The sequence below is a fragment of the Dermacentor silvarum genome, chromosome 1 (genome assembly GCF_013339745.2).
Source record: "Dermacentor silvarum isolate Dsil-2018 chromosome 1, BIME_Dsil_1.4, whole genome shotgun sequence".
NCBI classification, from domain to species: Eukaryota; Metazoa; Arthropoda; class Arachnida; order Ixodida; family Ixodidae; genus Dermacentor; species Dermacentor silvarum.
The window spans coordinates 35765334-35786271 of record NC_051154.1 but is presented as its reverse complement, the minus strand read 5'-3'; the positions used below and the strand labels follow the sequence as shown (position 1 = coordinate 35786271).

Sequence of the window (20938 nt, the reverse complement as noted above, 5' to 3'; positions counted from 1 at the left end):
CGCCAGTAATTTTTTGTTACTGAGATTTAATTAGGTAATAATTGTAATTAATTATCTAACTCGAGAAGTACTGTCCTAATTATCAAAGTGTAAATGAGAAAATTGTAGAGCAACATGAAAGACTCCCGATACAGCTTTCTGTTGCTCAATACTTGCTATATACATAAAAGTGGTTTTCAGAGCGTGAAAGAAGCCCGCGAATACACGCAAAGTGCCTCGAGCGGCCAGTCGTGCGGCAATTCTGAGTGTATTCGCGGGCTTCTTTCACACTCGGAAAAACACATTTATGTAGCACTTATTGAGCAACAGAAAGCTGTATCGGGATTTTTTCATGTTGCACTACAATTTTCTCATTGACACTTTGATAATTAGGACAGTACTGAGATATTTAATTAATTACAATTACCTAATTAAATCTTAGTAACCAAAACGTTACTGGCACTACCCCACTGTACTGGAAACAATGCGCATTAGGTTTGCTTCGCGTAACGCCGTTCTTCTTTTTTAAAATCGTGCTGCGTGATAGCTAGGACACCCTGTATCTTTACCTTCAGCGCCACGCGCCACGTTATACGTGCTCTAACATGACGCCCGGTACCGCAGTTATTTATTGCTTGTTCCAGTATATTTTACTCCGATTGACGTCAACTTAAGGGTCTGGCAAAAATATTCAGAACATTAAACTTCGTGTGCATTTTACCGTTATTTAAGGTAAGAAGCACAGGCTGCCTTTCAATGGGGGAAATGTGCACCGTGTTAAATGTTACCCTGCTTAGAGTACAGGTTGTACTAACAGTCAATTCGACTTGTCCATTTCAGTCCTTATTTTACCGTTTACTATGTTCCTAATTAAACCGTAGCTACTTTACTTTTTTTGCCATTCTGAGAGTTCTGCATTACTGACAGACCAAAACGAAACGATTGGTGCAGTAGCCGCTTCACCGTGTTGGGCAATCCCCGGGATAACTTCTTCGTACGGTATGACATTGCGAAATGTATGCATGGCTCAAGAACTGCTACTCGATGTGTCAGATCGGTGGCGCACGACCCCGGCTTCAAAGGCCACTTCCAGGGAGTTTTCCAGTTCGGAGTGTGTTCGGCTCGACAGTCGTTCAGTAGAAGTAATTTGATAATAACTTTATGTAGTTGACATTAGCTTCCCACGTCCAACAATTTAGCCACTCACGCTGCAAAACATCTGCCCTTGATGTCTCTGTCCCGCGAGGGGAGTGGACGCTTGAGCTTGTTGGTATTGCATTGCTATATAGAGCGCGAAGAACACAGAGAGATGGAGCTGAAAAAAACAGCGCTGCCGTGTTCAGCTCCGTCTCTTTGTCTTCGTCGATGGTTTTCGCGCACTTAGATTTACCAATGTGTGAGCAGCATTCATCATTGTTTCGCGCGCAGATGACACCGCTGGGTCTCCTCCTGCTGGGCTTGGTGGGCGTGACCAGCGCGTGCTTCATCACAAATTGCCCTCCGGGAGGGAAGCGGTCTTCCGAACCGTCGGCCGTCCGAATGGTGAGTTGGGATGGCTACTTGTAACCGACGGTTGCTTCGTATACCTTCCTAAACCGGAAGGTGGGAAGACTTGATGACACACGGCCTCGCACGGTATGCGCATGCGTGGAGTTTCCTTACTCTCGGAAGACTGTTCTGTGCTTGCGCTGTCATCACAGACTACGAAACTGAGAAGTGCTTTCCTGATTACATTACGGACGAATCACTAGGTACATTATTACTTTTAAATGTGGTGCGATGCATCGACTGACTACATCTAAATCAAGAATAACTGGCGCTGCATACCAAAATTTTCGTCGGCGGTCCTTCGAGTTTACCTGGTCGCTTGATCAATAGATTCTAGCTCATTGAACGCGTAGAATAGAGGAGGTACCGCCAGACTAGATCTATGCTAGTGGTGAAATACGACAGCGCAACCTTGCGAATGAAACTTCGAATAGTCGGGTAGGACACCATCGCCGCAGTTACACGAATAATTGAGATGCAAAAATCTATCTATTTTGCTATAGATAGACTTTTTCGGTCATCAGTCAAAGAAAAACTGTCTTTATCTAGCTGCAGTGATATCAGCGGTATAGCCCAAAGTAGAGAGACCAGCGGGCCATTCAAACAAGCGCGTGTCAGGTAAATCGGCCAGTTCGTTAAGATGAATTCTTCGGTGGCCTGGTACCCATAGTAAATCAGCTAAGCGTAAGTAAGGCGGATCTAATGAATAAAATGTGTTCAAAGGGGCCGAATTTGCGGAAGCGGCATGTGCGCTGCATACAGAACAAGAATAACCCATGCCAGAACGCCGGCTACTGACTCTACGGGGTATTCAAATTCGAATTCAAATTCAAACTTATTCAAAATAGTAAGAGTACACAGAAAATATCGTATAAAACATCTGGATCTCTTGCTCAAGGCTATAACTGGGATCCATGCTAGTTAGTATTCACAATCACAGCGGCAATATACTTCAAAGTACTATATATAAATCATATGTACTATCTACACAAAAGTTTACGGACCACGGGATCTCAGGAAACGCTAAATATCCGAGCAGCCTTTAAAAGTAGCCAGTAAAATCGTCATCACAATATTGTTCGCATATACCAGTAGAGGCTGGAAATGGGAATACCAGGCTGCGTTTTAAGGCTGCGGAGAGAGAGAGAGAGAGACAATAAACTTTAATCGAAAGAGCACGCGAGCGTACGTAGCTCCTCCGCTTTGCAGTGGGTGGTCCCCTCAGTCCAGGAGTCCAGCGGCCTTAGCTGCCTTTCTGGCTCGGTTGACCAGGTTGAGCTGGCCCGTCGAGTCGGAGCTGGACAGCGCTGCCTCCCATTGCCGTGTGGTGGGGTGTGTTATGGGTGTGAGCTGTGGTGTGTTTGAGCAAGCCCATACCATGTGGTAAAGCGTTGCACATTGATCGCAGTGTGGGCATTTATAGGAATACAGCGCAGGGTGAATGGCGTGGTAAAGACTCAAATGTGGATATGTGTTTCTTTGGAGGAGGAGGAAACAACTTCATTTTGCTAATTTGGCTTAGTGAGGGGTGGCTAAAAGGTGATGCCTCACAGCCACCTCCTCGGCTCTTTTGATGGCCCGAAGTTGAACCTCCAGGTTCGGGTTCATAAGTATCGCTTCCCACGCTTCAAGTGAGGGAGCGGCCAGGAGATCTGGTGGAGTTTGGAGTTTTCGCCACATTACGGCTTCCTCTCGCGTCAGAGCATTATGCGGTGGGGGTAGTGTTCTTCGTGAGAGGCGATAGTGTTGTAGGATGTACGCGTAGGTTAATGGTATGGGCTCTGGTTGGAACTGCTCGGCGCGGTCATCTCGCGGTCATCTGCGGAGATATTCAGCTTTTTGTCAGATCCCTTGGTCCGTAAACTTTTTGGGCCGATAGTACATATACATATATGCATTTATAAACAAAATACAGGTTGCTTCTACTAATAGCTACGACAAACATACAGAAAGGAATTTGTACTTGGTAACTAAACACTGGAAGTGTTTGTTATTACTTACTTAGTTTTTATACACTAAGATGGCTAAGATAGTTCAGTGTGCTAACTATTTTGTGAACAGTTCCTCCTGTTACACTTTAATTTAAATTAATGTGCGCAGCTTGCACAAAGATATTGGCAGCCTTTGCTCTCTTCTGTCATTGCATTATTTCCCGTTTGATGTTATTAATACCTCAGAAACATGGCTTTGTACAGACGAATTACAGCATATACCCGGATATTCATTGTTTTAAATAAATTGTTTAATAAATTGTAAATAAATTCATTGTTCAAATAGGGGAGATGGCGTTGCACTGTTTGTGAACTCTTCTATATCATGCTCAGTCATACAGGAGTACTCTTACTCAAACGCGAATGAGTTTGATATCATTGTTGTGAATTGTCAATGCTTTTTGCAGCGGTAATTTATCATGCTCCAAACAAGAACAAATCAACTTTCACGCAACACTTGGAACATTTATTAGTTTACTTCCCGAATTTAAGTAAACGAATAATAATATGTGGAGACAGTAATATTGACTCTATAAAGAAACATAGCAGCGAATATTTTACTGTTATAAAATCATAAGGATTCCATGAAGTCATTAGAATCCCAACAAGTATAACTTCATTGATATCCACACTGATTGACCATAGCTTGCGCAACTTTAACACAAATTCAAGCTGGTGCAATGTTTATGATTCGGCAGTAACGGATAATTCTGCTACCGCCATCTTTTTCCTTCGCTCCACTCATTCTCAGGGCCATTCTCATATTTCTCACCGAGTTAACTATCTAGTATTACGTAAGCGTCTCTGTTCTTTTACTCTAGATCAATAAGCAATGTGACTGTTTCAGAAAAGCGTTGTGTGATGCCTTATCGCAATCGTCAAACATCTTAGAGAGACACTTATGGCTGCTTGCGTGTGGGAATGCGAAAGCATTATACCGTTTGTAGGTCTCGGAACGTCATGAACGCGCTCATTCCGGTGACGTGTTTGTTGCCAAGGTTGCTGATAAATAAATAAATAAATAAATAAATAAATAAATAAATAAATAAATAAATAAATAAATAAATAAATAAATAAATAAATAAATAAATAAATAAGGCTTCTCGAGGTACGAAGTGAAACCAAAGAAAAGAACAAGGAAGAAATCGCAAGCGGCGATTCTATCATAGTTGCGTTACCTATCACTGTCATTGTTTCATACTTTGAGTGAAACTGCCCTGATTTTATTTTTTCTTGACGATCGCGTTGTGTAACTGTTTTGTCTGGACATGCGGTGTGCACGTTGCTTTTCTGTGGTTGACTCCTGAGGATTAACTCGCAGACCGCCTCTAATGCATGCATATCACATCCATACGTAGTATGCGTAATGCATTCCTTTTGATACGCTAAGCTCATGTCTGCATAGAACGACGCTCTCTTGGCCAATATAGTCAATGAAATTAAATTGGCTTTCATATAGTTACGCCTAAGCTTAATGAAAAGAAAATGAGAGTACCATGCCATCTACAGCTCCAAGGCAAAGCTGGTGCAACTTACACATCAGTCAGTCAGTAAACAAACTTTATTCAGGTCCTAAGGAACTACTAAGTCGTAGTTGCGAGCCGTTCCCTCCAACGGGCGGAGGACCACGACCCTCCGCCCGTTCGCGGGCCCTTTGGACAGCCCTTAGTTGGTCCTGGGGATCGCCACTTTTAAGGGCTTCCTCCCAGTCCTCTGCTGCACATCTGGCATTGCAATGTTCAAAAGAGCAACAATGCGTCGTGCTGCTTGATAGCCTAGCCAAATATTCCTCGCGCGCTTCACTAAATAATCACGCGAAAGGACGAAATGGCACGCACAGAATGCACGAACACTTAAGCGCACGAAGGACTCGCATTTGCAACGTTGATGGGAAGCTGGCACAGTCCGCGTGTCCCCAACCGGCTGGGAAGACGCCTGCGCATGCACAATCAGCACGTGGGCTTCGGCAACCGCCGAGAGAGGCCACCGACGACGTGGCTTTCATCCAAGGCCAGACGGTGCCTGAAAATAGCCGCCGCTCTTATCCGGCGCTCATTGATTCCCAAGCAAAGTTTTGCGCGTGTGGCGAGTGCGTTGCTCCTGCAGGTAAAAAGACGCGCAGCCTTAGACGGCAACCGAGATGTGCAGCTGAAACCTGACGTGCCCCCAAAAAAGGTTTCCCAGAGTAAACCGGGGCGCCCCGTTGTCGAATGCGTGCGCCTTTCTTATCTCACCGTAGTATACTTTTAAGACTCTTAAGCGGAACTGCTAACGGCAGTGATCTGCCGAGGACGCACGCGCAGGTCTCCGCTGCTTATCACATTCTGCTTGCAGTATATTGCTGAAGTTAGTATGCTGGTGAGCGAGCGGCCGTAGATTCTCCCAAGGCAGCGTGAAAATTAAGGAATTTATAAGCATTTCCGTGACGTCAAATTGGCTCGTGCTCAGGTCGCTGCAGGCCAGAGGCACTTGAAGTCGCTGACACTTCGTGGCTATGTAGTACTGCGCGTGGACCTCTCTCGACGTATAGCGCGTCTTGTTCGCTGCTGAAGAGATATGGCAAAGAGAGAGAGAGAGAGAGAGAGAGAGAAAGACGCACACGACACAAATGTGCCTTTTCTTTGTGACTGTGCCTTCTGCATTCCCGAAAGTGATTGCGAGGGCCAAACATTTAGCCAAGCACTAGCCTGGTTAGCAGGAAGTTTGTTTTAAGTTTGTCATGTACTCTGTCGTTCACCTGTTTATCTATTCCTACAGCGTAAGGGAGTCCGCACACATATACTTGGCAATAAGCTTTTTCTTTTTTTCTGACTACTTCAACTCGTGGCGCATGCGAATTCATGCGAATGAATATATGTATACTCCCCAGCATCAGAATGAAACAGCGACGGATGCATTGTAAAAGAAAGAAAAGTTAGGCGCGCTAGTGCGTGTACGCAGTGAGACCGCGTATAAACGACCAAGAAATGTTCAACAGATCTTGAAGCGCACCGGCACACTGACAAAAGGTTACAGAAAAGCAGACAGGACAGCGCTTCAGTAAATACATACAGTTCTGCCCGAGCGTTTAGCTGAGATTCAAATTTTATCTATTATTGTATTTCTGTATTTAGGGAAGTGCTGTCCTGGCTATAATTTTACAAGGGGCTCTATATTCTATAGGATGTCATTAACGCTGATGAGAAACAGTAACGGTCCTTGAACAGACATTTGCGACACTTCTGAAAATACTTGCAGCGAAACAGTATAGGTTGTCCTCAACTTTAACAAATTGCTTACGGTACCTCAAATAGGCTTCCAATCCAGTACAACATGCTCCGACTAAGTCCAGCACTGCGAAGTTTCATAATGCACTGTTCATGAGGTAGCTTATCAAAGGCCTTAGCACAATCAATACATATTACATCTGTTTGCCTTTGTGACATCTATGGCAGTCGGATATTCGTTATATGTGTTATATTCGATACATCACTTCTGATCCCATGTTGATGAGAAGTAGCCGTGCCTTTAAAGAAACGCAAACACATGCTTGGATAACCCGCGTTCTAGTATTTTGCAGCATACTGAGGTACTTCAAGCCCGCCGTTAATTATTTATAAACATTCGATGCATACCTTTACACAGTGAAATAACAATAGCAGTGCGCAGATCAGTTGGCGCAGTGTGAGTATGAAGGAATTTTGTAAAACATTATTTGCACGTAAAACGATAGCCACTTGGCATAACATCGTAAGAATTTATTGGCTATTTTGCCAAACCCATTCGCTTTCTTCGGAAGTGTATAGAACACTTCCTGCGGTGTGTGTGTGTGTGTGTGTGTGTGTGTGTGTGTGTGTGTGTGTGTGTGTGTGTGTGTGTGTGTGTGTGTGTGTGTGTGTGTGTGTGTGTGTGTTTGCGCTGTTCCTTTTAAGTGTGTTGCCGACTAGCTGGGATTGAGACCTTCCTATACGGGCGTTATATACTACGCTCCTCATCTGTCTTGCGTCGAATGATTACCCGCGTACACCCTCCTTACAAGTGTCCCCGGTGCGGTCCCGGCGGTCGCGGAGTGTGCTACAGCGCGGACGTGTGCTGCACGAGCAGCGCTTGTGTGATCAACGACCCGCTGCTGGCGCTGCCGTGCCGCGCCGAGAGCCTGCACAGCCACGCCTGCCAGGTGCCCGGAAAGCGCTGCGGAGCCGTCGCACAGGGACGATGCGCTATGCGCGGATTCTGCTGTGGAGCAGGTGGGGCCCACTGTTCTTGCCTTGCCCGCGGCATGCGGTCGCTCCGTGCCGGTGGCGTTCTGCTGCTGAGCACGTGGTCGCAGGTTCGATTCCCACGTGCGGTGGCAGCATTACAATGCGGGAAGAATTAAAAAAAAACAAAAAAACAAAAAACAAAAAAAAACCTCTTGCATCGTGTTTGCGGTGCACGAGAACCCCAGGTTGCCGACACTAATCCGAAGTCCCCAACTACGGCGTCTTTCATAGCCAGTGAGTTGGTTTCTGACGCTTAATGAAATGAAAGATTAAAAATAAATATTGCTGGCCTGCGTGACAGCGTGGGGACGGTGCTCGCTCTGTTGGCCTCGCGTCACAGGCGGTCAGGCCTAATCAATAGAACGGGAGCGGCGACGGTGGCAAAGTACCGAGGTATCAAAGTACCGAAGGGCTTCGTGCGTGCGGGGTTCGCTATTCATATTGTTTCTTGCTTATACTAGTTCAATATGGCTGAGCTCTTACTCGAAGTGGTTGCTCCAGGAATGAAGAAATCAGAGTGCCACCAGTCCACGCGATGACATGTCGTTTTCACTTGAGGCGCGTGGTTAGCAACCTTGGTTACGTTCGTTCATATCGTGATAACTTTTACTAAAGTTGCATATTCCAACATTTACATGCAAAGTTTACCTGGGTTGATGTAGGCACGATAGAATAACCAAAACACAACACACGCTGCTGTGCGATCAGCTGCCTAGCTTTGTTATGTATAGGATATGGAACGAGGGCGCAATGATTGTTTAGCGTTATTCACATAATAAAGGGCAAGAAGCAGGTGGACTGACCTATTATGAAACCCTGCCTTGGGATATATACGGTAATGAAAAGTGAGCGATACGAGGTCTCTCGTTGTCGCATATAGATAGGTACATAAGCGTGTAGTATATTTTTAGCAGCGCACACGCCTGGTATATATGTGCGATGTCGTATGTTACATGGCACACAATGTTTCATTCTCTTGATATGCACAGCAAATGGTCAGTAAAATTCACGCTATCTACGAACGTGGTTATGGTCGAAAAGCGATTACGTTTAATGAAGATTTTTCAATTATTCAAGAGCTGCAAATGCGAGCAACAGCTGTGACCAATGTTGCATGAGCGCTCAATTCGCGTTCGTCGGTATACATGAGCCGACCATGGCGATAGACGAATGCCGGTCACCCGACGCGAAAAGAGTGTGTAGGCATAATCTCATCGCCTACGGCCGTGAACCTTGCCTGCTCTTCGGTTTCTAAATGGCCTAAACTAAAGGACACCGCTACTGTGACCTAATTCAGAGAATTATGTCGGCGATGCGTGGTGGGCAAGGGGAGGCGAGCAGGTCACGTGTTGACTGACTAAGAGGCGTTTATCGAGGCTGATTGCTGTCCCTTGACCCGGAACACAGAGATGACGGCCACGACCAACACTTGCTTTGCTTACCCAAGCCTTTCAAAGGCCTGCCTGTTTCATCGCGAAAAAATAAAAAAAAGAAGAAAGAAACGAAAACAAAATTCGATTTCGCATTGACTCACGGACGAATATAGAGAAACACTTAAGATACACACGACACAAATAGCGCACATGGCAACAAAAACTAATGAGCACCCGGAACTATACCCGGCGTTTCACGAACCAAAGTTTATTTTGCTACGCCTTAGACAAATGAGACCAATGGCATATTGCTTGTGGTTGTCCTGAGTTACGCAGACTACTTTTGGAAGTGTGATTAGTTAGTTAGTTAACTAGTTACGTTTAATTAGGGAAAATTTTAGAAGCTACTTTTAGGGCATACGTCGTATTTTAAAAGTTGCGGTTTGTGATTTTATGATTACTCATTTCTGTGATTTTTGACTGTCATCGTGATCATCTAAGCAACAATCAAAGTCAAATGAACTCTTTATACGTATTCTGCGCAAAATTAAAACCGCAGTAATGGCTGGAGGACCAGAGACAGTTTTCTTTTTGAAGATACAAATTGGACACACTCCTTTAGTGTAAATGTATATAAAGACTCTTTGAACATGCCTGAAAATATGAATACGTGAGTAAGAATTGCTGTTGCCAACACCTTCGCGCGAGCTCGAGTCTCTTTCGCTCATTTTTGTGGCGTGCTACAAAAGAAAAATCAAACAAAACAGTATGAGGTCTGGCACGTTATTTACGAGCTAGCTGTCCGTGCCACTCGGAACAGTTATTGTACTGTTTTGCACTGTAACTGGCGCTTCACAATTTTCCAAGAATGAAGAAAGAGAAGCAAATCGCTAACATCATTTCATTTAATTGTGCTAGTTGACAGACGAAACAAAAAAGATAAGGGAATGAAAAGAAAGATAAATGGAGCAACGAACAGGTTTTGTAAGCTCAACCACGCCACCTGCAGCACAGTAAGCTTGTACGAATTCAACACAAATGTGTGTTATCGGTTATGCCGTTTCCGTTGCAGATGTTTGACAGAAAGTAGTGGAAGAGCTGCTCCGTTTCACCGGTTTCACTGCAAGTCTGCGTCGAGTTCAAAGCTACAGCTTGCGTTTTTGTTCTTGATAGTTTGTTTATTTAGCGAAAGATTGTGGGCCGCGAGGCGGCTGAAACTATTTCGGGGCCAAATGGGGCACGTCCAAGCTGACGAAGAAGCACGACATGTGTCGCATATGTCGGGTCACAAATTGCTCCGTCTAGGTTTAACAATATCAAGTAGGCCAGTCTTGCTGTGAGCAGAGGATTGGTAAGCTAGAAAGGACACCAGAACGAAAACCTGGTGGTGGCGTCACCTTACATTTCCCACACCAGTTTTGTCGTGACGTCACAGATTTTGACAGCATCTGGTGGCAGCTAGTTAACTGTTTGCAAATACAGAAGGATTACGTTACATTCGAAAGAACCAAAGGGACTCTACCTGGCAACCTTTAGGATGTTAACCGGCAGAGAAACATCCTGAAATTCGTGTAAATGCCTTAAAATTCGTGACGTCATAGTGACGTCATCGTTCTGGCGGGAAATTCAAAACGGGATTCATGTTCTGCTAATAGAGTGCTTTAGCTTAGCTTCTCTTATACGGTCTGCTCCGCTTACAGTGAAGTGTGTTGATTTTACTTTTATGATAAGCGCTTCTCGCAGACGCGGGCGGTGCGGGATCGGCTCGGTCGTGAAAGCACAAAGAAGCCGTGTGAACGCATCGCAACGTTCCGCTTTGTCAACGAGGTAGTGGAGCGAAGGTTCCGTATCGCTTGCTGTTTTCGGCATGACCACGTGTAGAGTAGCATTACCACTCAGAGGTTGTGTGCAGCTTGTAAGCGGAGCAGGATCCAAACGCTAAGCTCAATCTTTATACTAATACATCTTTTTTTTTGTTCCTAAATAGCGCTCTACCATCTCTACTTAAATGCAATACTGCCGTAAGATCTGGATAACATCTCTCCTTGGTGTTCCGATTGGCTAATGAAGCCCAATGTATCGAAGAGCAAAATTCAAATTCAAATTCAATTTTATTTTCTTGAGAGGAGGAGCCGGGGCAAAAAACTCCGTTGAGCTTGACAGGGGACCCGACCCCATTTGTGTGACAGCAGTGCAGCATACATACAACAAAAATCATAAAGCCTAAAAGAAATCATACAGACATAAACACAAGCATACATAATTACAAAGATACATAACTACATATATATATATATATATACAGATACATTAGAAGGGAACCAGCTCAGTTCAGCATATTTCTCAACAAACAGATATACCAGGTGTTTCAACGAACACTTCAAACAAATTTTTAATTTGCCTGTGGCAGATAGCACAATTCTAGTTCATAAGCTGGTCTACTCGAAGAGGTGGACATGCACAAAAAAATTGAAATTCATAATCGGCTAATTAAAAAATCACTAATTAAGTTTTTCACTAATTAGCTTATGGCCCATATTGAAATTTACAAATTCTAGCCGTGGAGTTCGCAAGGAGGATCCACTTGGAACGAATTCTCAGGATGGCACCAGTTTCGAGATATTAATTCCCGAACTTTGCGGTGAAATGCATTGGCGTTCCAGGTAATTTTGTGCTTCAATGCATAAACGACGTTTTGTGAAGAAAGTAACTGGAACGCCAATGCATTTTTCCGCGAAGTTCGACAATTAATATCTCGAAACTGGTGTCATCCTGAGAATTCGTTCCAAGTGGATCCGCCTGGCGAAATCCACGGCTAGAATTTGTAAATTGCAATATGGGCCATACTGTAATTAGTTGAAAACTTAATTAGTGAATTTTTGTTAATTATTCGATTATACATTTCAATTTTTTGTGCAAGTAATGTAACTCTTCGAGGAGACCAACTCATGAACTAGAATTGTGCTGTCTGCCACTGGCAACCTCTAAAAAATTTCGAAAGTGTTCGTTGAAACACCCTGTATACATGCTCATATTTACATGCATACCCACACATACATCAATTCTTGTTGGTAATACAGCCTAATTTGGGAGCTTGAGTTGCAAGAGACTTGGAAAACATGCATATCTCGCGTCATTCAACTAATCCTAATCCTATACTATACGTTCTCAATTCTACGCTTCTGAAAAGTGCCTTTCATATCGTTACGCGAATGAAAATTTGGTGTGAAAAAGAAGTGTGTGTTATAAAAGTAGTCGCAGTTCCGCGGTGTGGAAGGATTTTTATGTCAAATATAAAAATTTCAGTGAAAATGAAAAATATTCGGGACCCGCTTTGCGACTGTCCTCATCTGAACATACACAGCTGGCTCATCCACGGCAGTGGCGTCATTGCGCTTTCCCACTAGGCTGCTGCATCGTTCATGTACACGGGGAGAATTTCAAATGGCAGATGTAATTACAGATCAATGCCAGAAATAGGTTCCCTCGACTAGTCTTAAAAACACTTGCTGTACGCGATCTCGCGGTCTTGCTACTTCAATGCACCGTAGTAGGAATACGGATGCAGGAGCTCTGAAAACTCCAGCTCTACTCATTTCATGGATAAAAAGAGGCAAAAAAGACACAATCTGAGACGCTCTTCTTTACTACAATAAAATGAATTAGTTCAGAATTCAATTTGAGTGTGATTTTTATTTTATTATCAGAACGAGACACATCGTTGGGATGACCATACATGGGTCTTAAAATAGGCTCAATTTTCTCACTTAAAATAAAATAATACAACATATTTTTGCTTTACTAGATTTATAACACCTGGGTAGGCATTCTATAAAGTTTTCATAAAAATTGGCCATGATAATTTTTTAAAACGTCTCTAAAATATGTTCCAATTATCGCTATTTCTTGTAATTTTGGAATTTTGGGGATTTTATAAAGAAATAAGTATGTTACGTAGCTGCATACTTCTTTTTTAATTTGCGGGAAATCTTTTGAAGATTTGTCAGAAATATTTTTCAGCTTCATCACCTTAGTTAAAATGGCCCAAGAATACCCCTGATTTCGCAGCCAGTCAGAGGCAGTTGCTGCTCATAAACCAGTTTCGCAATTTAACTTCCCGTGGGCCAATAGTACTAGTTCTTCATATCTGCCGAAAAAATTTTGGTGGGGTACAATGTGTTAATATTAGAGTTATAGGCTTTCGAATTTGTAAAATCTGCCAAGTCGTCAAAACGCTCTTTTCCACGTTTAGCAAAATAATAATTTTTAAAGAAACCCGTGTTAGGTTCCGCAAAGTTCCACCTCATATAAAAATTTCGCTGAGAACTAAAAATAGCCGGGGCCCCCCTTAATCTGTCCTTATCTGAACACACTTACGCTGCTATCACCGAAAGCGCTAACCTTAAGAAAGTGTGTCGCAACTACATCGTTCCATCCCACTCCTCTCTTTAATTACCTATGGGCCAGAGTGCTCGCAATAAATAAATAAATAAATAAATAAATAAATAAATAAATAAATAAATAAATAAATAAATAAATAAATAAATAAATAAATAAATAAATAAATAAATAAATACCAGTTTAATCTGGCCCCGTGTTTCTCTTTAAAGACGAGCTTCGACTTGCCGACCACCGATAGGGATCAATGCAAGCGTAGTTACCGCATTTACGTCATACTTCATGCCAAGTTATGCCAACGCAATCTGGGTCTAATTACGCATCCAGACGGTGATAGAGGCACGTTCCTCTGCTTCCTCTAGTTGTAAAACGAGTAGTCGTGCCTTTCTCTCCTCCCGTCTGTAACACTTTGTAACTGCACAGCGTCTTCCCCCATGCTGTACACCGGCAGTTATACCGAGTCCACATTGTGTTTATGGCTGCGGCATCTATAATTGAGACGTCAAAGTTGGCGTACACTTGGGCACCTTGAACCTGTGGACTCTGCGGCCAGCTGAGGATGATGAAGAAGACGAGAGCATCCCTTTGAAATGCAGTTGTGGCATTGCGCTCGTTATTTTCACCTTTATGGTGGAGCTTAATATATATATATATATATATATATATATATATATATATAAGGCCCCTCACCTGACGCCGTCGGAAATATTGTTATACGCTAGAAATTGTGAAGGGCCCTCCAGGAAACGTTCTACCGCAAGAATTAAAGAAAGAAGAAAAGGAGGGGGGGGGGGGGGGTGTTCAGTAGCGGTCGATATAACGCAAATGAAATGTTGGGAGTTAATTATGCGATGAGGCAGGATATACCTCCCCGCAGCTGACGTTCTCTCCGTTGCCTCAATTAGAACTCACAAGTGAAATTGCTCTCCTACCTTGTCCCGCATTTCTTTCTCTCTCTCTCTCTTTTAACTTTTCTTGCTGCGCGACACATTTCCACAGACAGTTCGGCGCACTCTGCGTGTCAAGAAAATCCCCGAGTTGTTCTTACTGCTGCTGGCTATTTGTGCGCGACACGCCATGCGCATGATGCGGAAGCGCCATCGCGCGTGACCTCATCCATCTCGCAGACGAAGTGGCTCCTTGAGAAGATCGCGCAGGCTTTAGTTAAAATGTTCTAATGTTTTCGCGGTGTACACCACTTTGCAGACATGATTGTCAGCGCGTGATTAACGATGCTCGCTTGTCTGTCATTGCACGTTTTCCCTCGCCATTCTTCCAGCCGTTGTCCTGAAAACCAAAAGTCCTCGGGCCGGCTAACTTAGTCCACAATTATCGCTGGATGGATACCATGACATTCTAACAGAATATGCCAAACAGTTTCTCCACCATTCCCACACGCACGCACGAAGCGGCTTTCGTCAGAAAGTCTTCTCCTCTAATTCCGCGTTCTCAGACTCCCTGATCTTGCCTGGAACATAATTTATGATAGTGATATGAATTTATGATAACTAAATAACCTTTTCCCTTCTGATTTCAATCTTCGCTGTTCGACATAGCTCCATGGCTGCATTCCTCTTCATTGCGCGAATCAATTCTAGTGTTTATGTTTCTCTGGTTGTATGTTTAACACCGTTTTCTCTACCACTGTCCCCCGTGTTAGTATAATGCTTGATGCTTAGTTTGATGGTCCTCTTCCTCCACTGTAAGTCAACGTTTTCCTTCTACAGCCACTTACCTAGCCGCCTATCAATTTTGGTTCATGTTCCTCGTTTTTCTCAGCGGATTTTGCTCTGAGTCTTTCAGTTACAAGGACGCCCAGCCCGTGTCTCTCTGTACTGCTTCAGTTGCGGTTTTTCCATGCACACCCAATGCCAATCTTCCAGCAGTCGTTTGATTAATATCTAGTTCAGACTGCATTTAAAGGTCTGAGCACACCACCGTCTTACCACACGTAATCCTGGGAACTGTTAAGTCTTTCTATACATCTCGTACTAATTCGTCGAAGCACGATAGCCCCCTGTGTTTTAGTATAGTCATATTTCTGTTTCCTTTCACATTGAATGCCTCTTCGCGTTTTTCTATGTACCTATTTCAAATGTTTGATCTATACTCCTAGATATTTGTGCTCATCTACCCTTAGTATCTGATTTCCCTATATTGGGACCAGCTGGTTAGCTACATCATTAAATGCCGTGCATTTCTTTGCACTAAATATAAACCTGAGTGCTTCGGCTTCCTTTGTACGTATCTTCAAGAAAGTGTGTTCGTCACTGACTGTTCGCTAACAAAACAATGCCAACAATGTGCGCTGAACCTGGAAGACGCTGTCCCGACACCACACCATCCTCTATAAGGTAAAATTACAAACTTAGTTCCTTTAACCTTCCTTCCACGTTTATCATGTATATATACAATAAATGGAGCGGTGATAACGGGACATCCTGGCGCAGACCCATCTAGATTTGTACCTAAACTGTGGCGCCAATAGTTCTTCGCTTTCGCATTTTGCACGAACTGTATTATTCAGGCATATTTTCTTGAGTTCATTCTTCTCATGTTACCTGAACTGTAATTTTCCGATGTATTTCCTTGAGTAACATTACAGTGCCTTCCTCGAGGCCTCCGTATCTTGGGCTGCTTGACAAAATCTCTTTGTTTACGCCTTCATGCGCATGGCCTAAATCTAAAGATTAGATATCTAGAAAGGCGATGTTTTGAAAGGCCTGTTTTCTTCCATGGCTATTTCCATTTCCATTCACTGCCTGATAACAAACATGTTATCGTCTATGTGTCTGTCCATTCTAAAACCGTTCTGCAGTTTTCCCAATATCTCCTTTACTGTGCATGCTTGAAACTAAATGAAATTAACTTAATGGCTTACATTTGTTAACCCCCTACACCACCGATGATGTTATATTCCGTCTAATTGATTTATTGTTGTTTTTGCTGAATATTTGTTTTGTAAAATAAGGTTATTCGACTCTGCGTCCAACTTTTTTGGACGTCCTGTATGACTTTTCCCAGTAATTTCAACAATACTTCCTTCTTGGTCGGCCCTGGTTTTTTGAATTAATAGCTTGACTCCACTCGTGTTGCGAAGGTTAAGATTTTCCGACTTTGTCCAGCAGTTGAGATCCTTGAGAGGAGGAGGATCTAATCTTGCCAAAGTTGCCGGAAATGGCTCCACCCGAGCTCCGCCTATCAAGGGGAGTAGGGTCTGAAGCTAGTTGCAATACATCTCGTAACAGAAATCACATGTTTTAATTCTCTCGCATTTTGCTGGAATTTTAAAGCGAAGCTTTGTACCTCTACCAGCCAAGGGTTCTGTCGTGTCCGTCGTTGTAATCAAAAAACGATCCCGACGAACCGCTAACAATTGCAGGTATAGCAGTATAGCTTACTTGAATTCAGGCATTCAGCGTACAACTAAGCACTCGTTTTCGCAAGAAAAACCACAAAAACAAGCTTCAAAGTGATGAGCCAACATGATGGATGATAAGGGCTGCGGGCAAACAACGGAAACAGGCTCGGCGCGGTCCGTAAGATTAGATTGCAGCTGTTGCAAAGCTTATGCAGCTGCTTGAAAGAGGGTTGACGTCATTCGAAACCCTTTCAGCCTAGTAACTGCTTCGGTTCATTTTCTAGACTACCCCACTATGGGTAGACCACGGAAAGAGTTAGCACTCGTGTGCTTCACCAATGCAAAACAACCAACCACCATTCGCGGAACGTGCATTGATGTAATCTTGGCAAAGAATGTAACTACAGTGAAAACGGAAAATTTGAGTGTATATCACACCGATCATAAAACAGTAGTGAACATTGTTGTGAAGTAAATAATAATAAAGGCCGTGGTTAAAGTTACGTTGTAGTTTGTGAAATATCAAGCGCGCCGCAGTCACCGTGAGGGTGGCGTAAAAATCTTCGCTTTCCAACCACCTTCACAGGGTGGATTGGCGGGCAATTTTTAAATTATTGTTTCACGGATCATTCCCTCACAGCTTTTGAATGACTAGGTTACATTTCACAATGTAATTCAGCGCATTTTGTTCCTCCGGACTGTTTCTGTGTGCATCGTGAATATAATGCTTCTTTCTTCCGAGAGGTTCGACGTGGATCAAGAATTGTCTTGGCTCTTGCTTTTTTTTTTCTCTCGCGTGTTCTTCAGTGGCAGTCATTATTAAAACGTTTGATTTTGTTTTGCATTTATAATTGGATTTCCAATTTCTTGTGCCCATATCATCACACATTTTCCGTCTATTTTTTCTGGTAACAGCACTGCCTTTTATTGCTCCTCTTTGTTCTCTGAACGCTTTGTGCCCCTCTCCGATCACGCCCCTCATTTTATTATCTCACCAGACGCGTGACACATATTTATGAGCGGGTCATTTGTCATCTGGAGTAACATGCTAGGCGTATAGCCAGGCAAACATCTCCAACACCAATTAAAGAACGTCTCTCTCTCTCTCTATCTATCTTTCCGCTGCACATTTTGCTTCTATAATTAAATTTTTGCTGTCACAATGCACACAGGTTCACCTGTGTGTATTTTCCCATCAATGCTTGCTGCTATTTTTGCTATTTGTTGGCCGTTTAAGTTTATTGCGGGGCATTCTCCCCAGGTCTGCCTTTCCCTCGGTCACAGGTGACCCACGTGCAATGTAGTGCGCCTATGGTCACTTCTAACTTACAGTTCCTTCTTCATATGTTATCATTTTACCCAATTTATTAAATACTTTTTCGAGCATGACAGTGCAATTTATCGACGGCTGCCTGTTTCCGTATGCCCCCATGGTCTTCCCATCACGTGAAGATTCTTGATGAGCAATCACCGTATTGTACTGGTCACTCAGATCACGAAGAATAGAGAGAGAAGTCAGATGTAAACGGCAGCGAAGTTAGCCAGCAGAGAGGCTTCTGATTTGCTACCCTGCACTGGGGGGAGGGCAAAGGGAGGAAAGAAAGACGGAAACAATAAGAGCAGGAGAAAGCAAACGCGCGAAGAAGAAAGCAGACAAGCACACAATCAGCAGAAAGCAGACAAGAAGTCGCTGAGACGGCTCAATGCGTTTGCGAGCGACCACCAGCTATCAAGCAAGTGTTTCCCGTTATAGTCTCTGTGTGCATCCAGGGCCTCATTGTAGGCATTAATTCACATCTCCTAGCAATATAATTTCCGCATGATCATCGATCTATTTATTATTTCTATGCATAAAATGTACCAACTCTTAGTTTGCTTGTCTGCAATTATTGCCTGTCCACACGTAAGCTATCCCTGGAATTACATTCTTCCCTACGATTGTGCCTGGCGCCCAGATATGCTCACTACAAATGGGTTTTATTCTCCACCAATTCGATTTCTGAGGTATGAGCACGCCCACCCCACCTATTTTTTCCCGCCTTTTGTCGTGTTTAATGAGGCTATGTGGTGTAGCGCGAAGCTGGACGAGGGCCACAGCGAAACGTTTCTCTGTGTCCCTCGTCCTGCTTCGTCCTACACCACATGGCCTCACGGCAAACCAACTAGCCCAAACCTTCACCATTCTAAGTCCTTTTTAAGCCCTCCTAGATGTAACCTCCAATAAGTCGTGGTTCCTCTAAATATCTAGGATTAGTTTCTGCAACAGCATATACATCTCAGCATATATGCATAACAGCATTTACAGCTTATAGGGAACAGCAGCGCGAGTACCGCTGAAATACAGGTATTCCGGCAATAAAATTGGTAACATTTGGGCACGTTTTGTATTGCAATAAGTAGAAGTCTAATAAATAACCAGACACGTTTAACAACGCAATACTGTTCTTCTTTTGGCCGCTCTGATAGAAAACAACTTGTACATGTTGTAACATTGCGTTTTCGATGGCGAATGGCGATGTCCGTTGTGGGCGCAGGAACAATCAAAATAGAAAAAAGAAGAAGAATCGTTGATTACTTTTCTTTCTTATTTGATCAAAGAGGATGCTAAGAGAGAAGGCATGAATCCTGACAATGGTCACAGCCATCTCGACTACTAGTTCAACAAAAGTAATACAGAGTTCGCAAAAGTACACTGCAACGAACACGGAAGTATAAATAGTGTGTACATGTAAGGTTCAGCGCACAGTGACTGTTTAACTATACAAATAAATTTTCATACATAACACTTAGCAGTATGAAAAGCACCGTGAAATAAAAAAAATGGCATTCTATTGATCGAAGTTTGTGGTCTTTCGCAAAGATTTCCTGGCGAAGAAAACGTGAAACGAACGCTTCCATACTCGCTGATGCTATGGCTCTGAGTGCACACGATATTTCTCGACTTTCGGTTTCGGAAATCTGCGAATGCGAATATGCAGTATCGGAAAACTGAAACTGAATTAGCGTATATGATTTCATTTTATATTTGCTAGAAAATGTAACAATGAACTGGGTTACGATGCCGCTGTGAAACTACTGCATGTGCTATAATCGCTGCTAAAAGAGAAACAAGCACTGCAAAGGAATAATAGTAATATAATCTGCATAACTTTGCGCTCCGCAGCCTCAAACACCTAAGCACGCCGCGTAGCTTCCATTCGAGGTTCAAAATACTGTTAAAACGTAGTAGAGGCACAAAACGCTCAGCGCAAAAAAAAAAAAAGAAAAAAAAAACAACACGTAACTTGTGGGGCGTGTTCACTTCTACATGGCGGACATCCAGCTGCAGTCATGCACTTCTCACGTGATCGCATCGTGCTCATTGCAACTCTGCTTTATGGGGAGCCGTCGTTGTCAGCAGAGCCATTCCTCGCTTGCAAAACTTGGCAGCCGTTCCCAGCCCCGCAACAGATGGCAAAACGTATGCAGATGGGGTTGTACATAAAGTGGAGAGGAAAAAGAAGAGAGCCGTGGCTGCAACGGCAAGCACTGCCGCCCACGATCATGACGGAGCGCGGAAACTCTGCCACAAAATTGGTTTCTCTGGCTGCAGCCTTGCTGGAGGCAAAAAATGACATCTACTTGGCTGCATTCTAGCACATCAACGTATTTACTTGCTTAAGAAGTGGTTTAGCACTCTGCAAGGATCTGCTTACAGCAATGCTTTTATGAGACGCCATTATGGTTCCGAAAGCAGATTCGGTTACACCTTTCCGTAAGACCTGGCAGCGTTGGTAGACGCTGTTGCTAATGGCAACGCACCGGGCAATGGGACCTAGCAAATGAGCACTTGCGTTGTCAACGTATTTTGAGCATCTCTCACCATCTTGCCGACACTTGTTGGCAATTCCAGAGAGAGGGATCACCAAAAGTGTCCTTCTTCGGCAGTGGCCACGCAACTTCATGTTACACTGCAGGTGGTAATATGCGATAGAAAGGCATAGCTTTTGCGGAATGTGTACTGCAGACTGAAACATGGAAGGACTGTTGACGGAGCTTAAGGTCTCC

General features: G+C 43.5%; 1 protein-coding gene across 1 annotated transcript in view; it reads left to right on the top strand.

The window, feature by feature from the left end:
- LOC119460223 (oxytocin-neurophysin 1) overlaps positions 1–20938 on the top strand; it is a 33286-nt gene that overhangs the window by 7926 nt on the left and 4422 nt on the right. Inside the window, exons 2-3 of the mRNA XM_037721404.2 lie at positions 1408–1521; positions 7537–7744. Coding sequence (XP_037577332.1) covers positions 1408–1521; positions 7537–7744 — 322 coding nt within the window. The remainder of the gene's footprint in view (positions 1–1407; positions 1522–7536; positions 7745–20938) is intronic.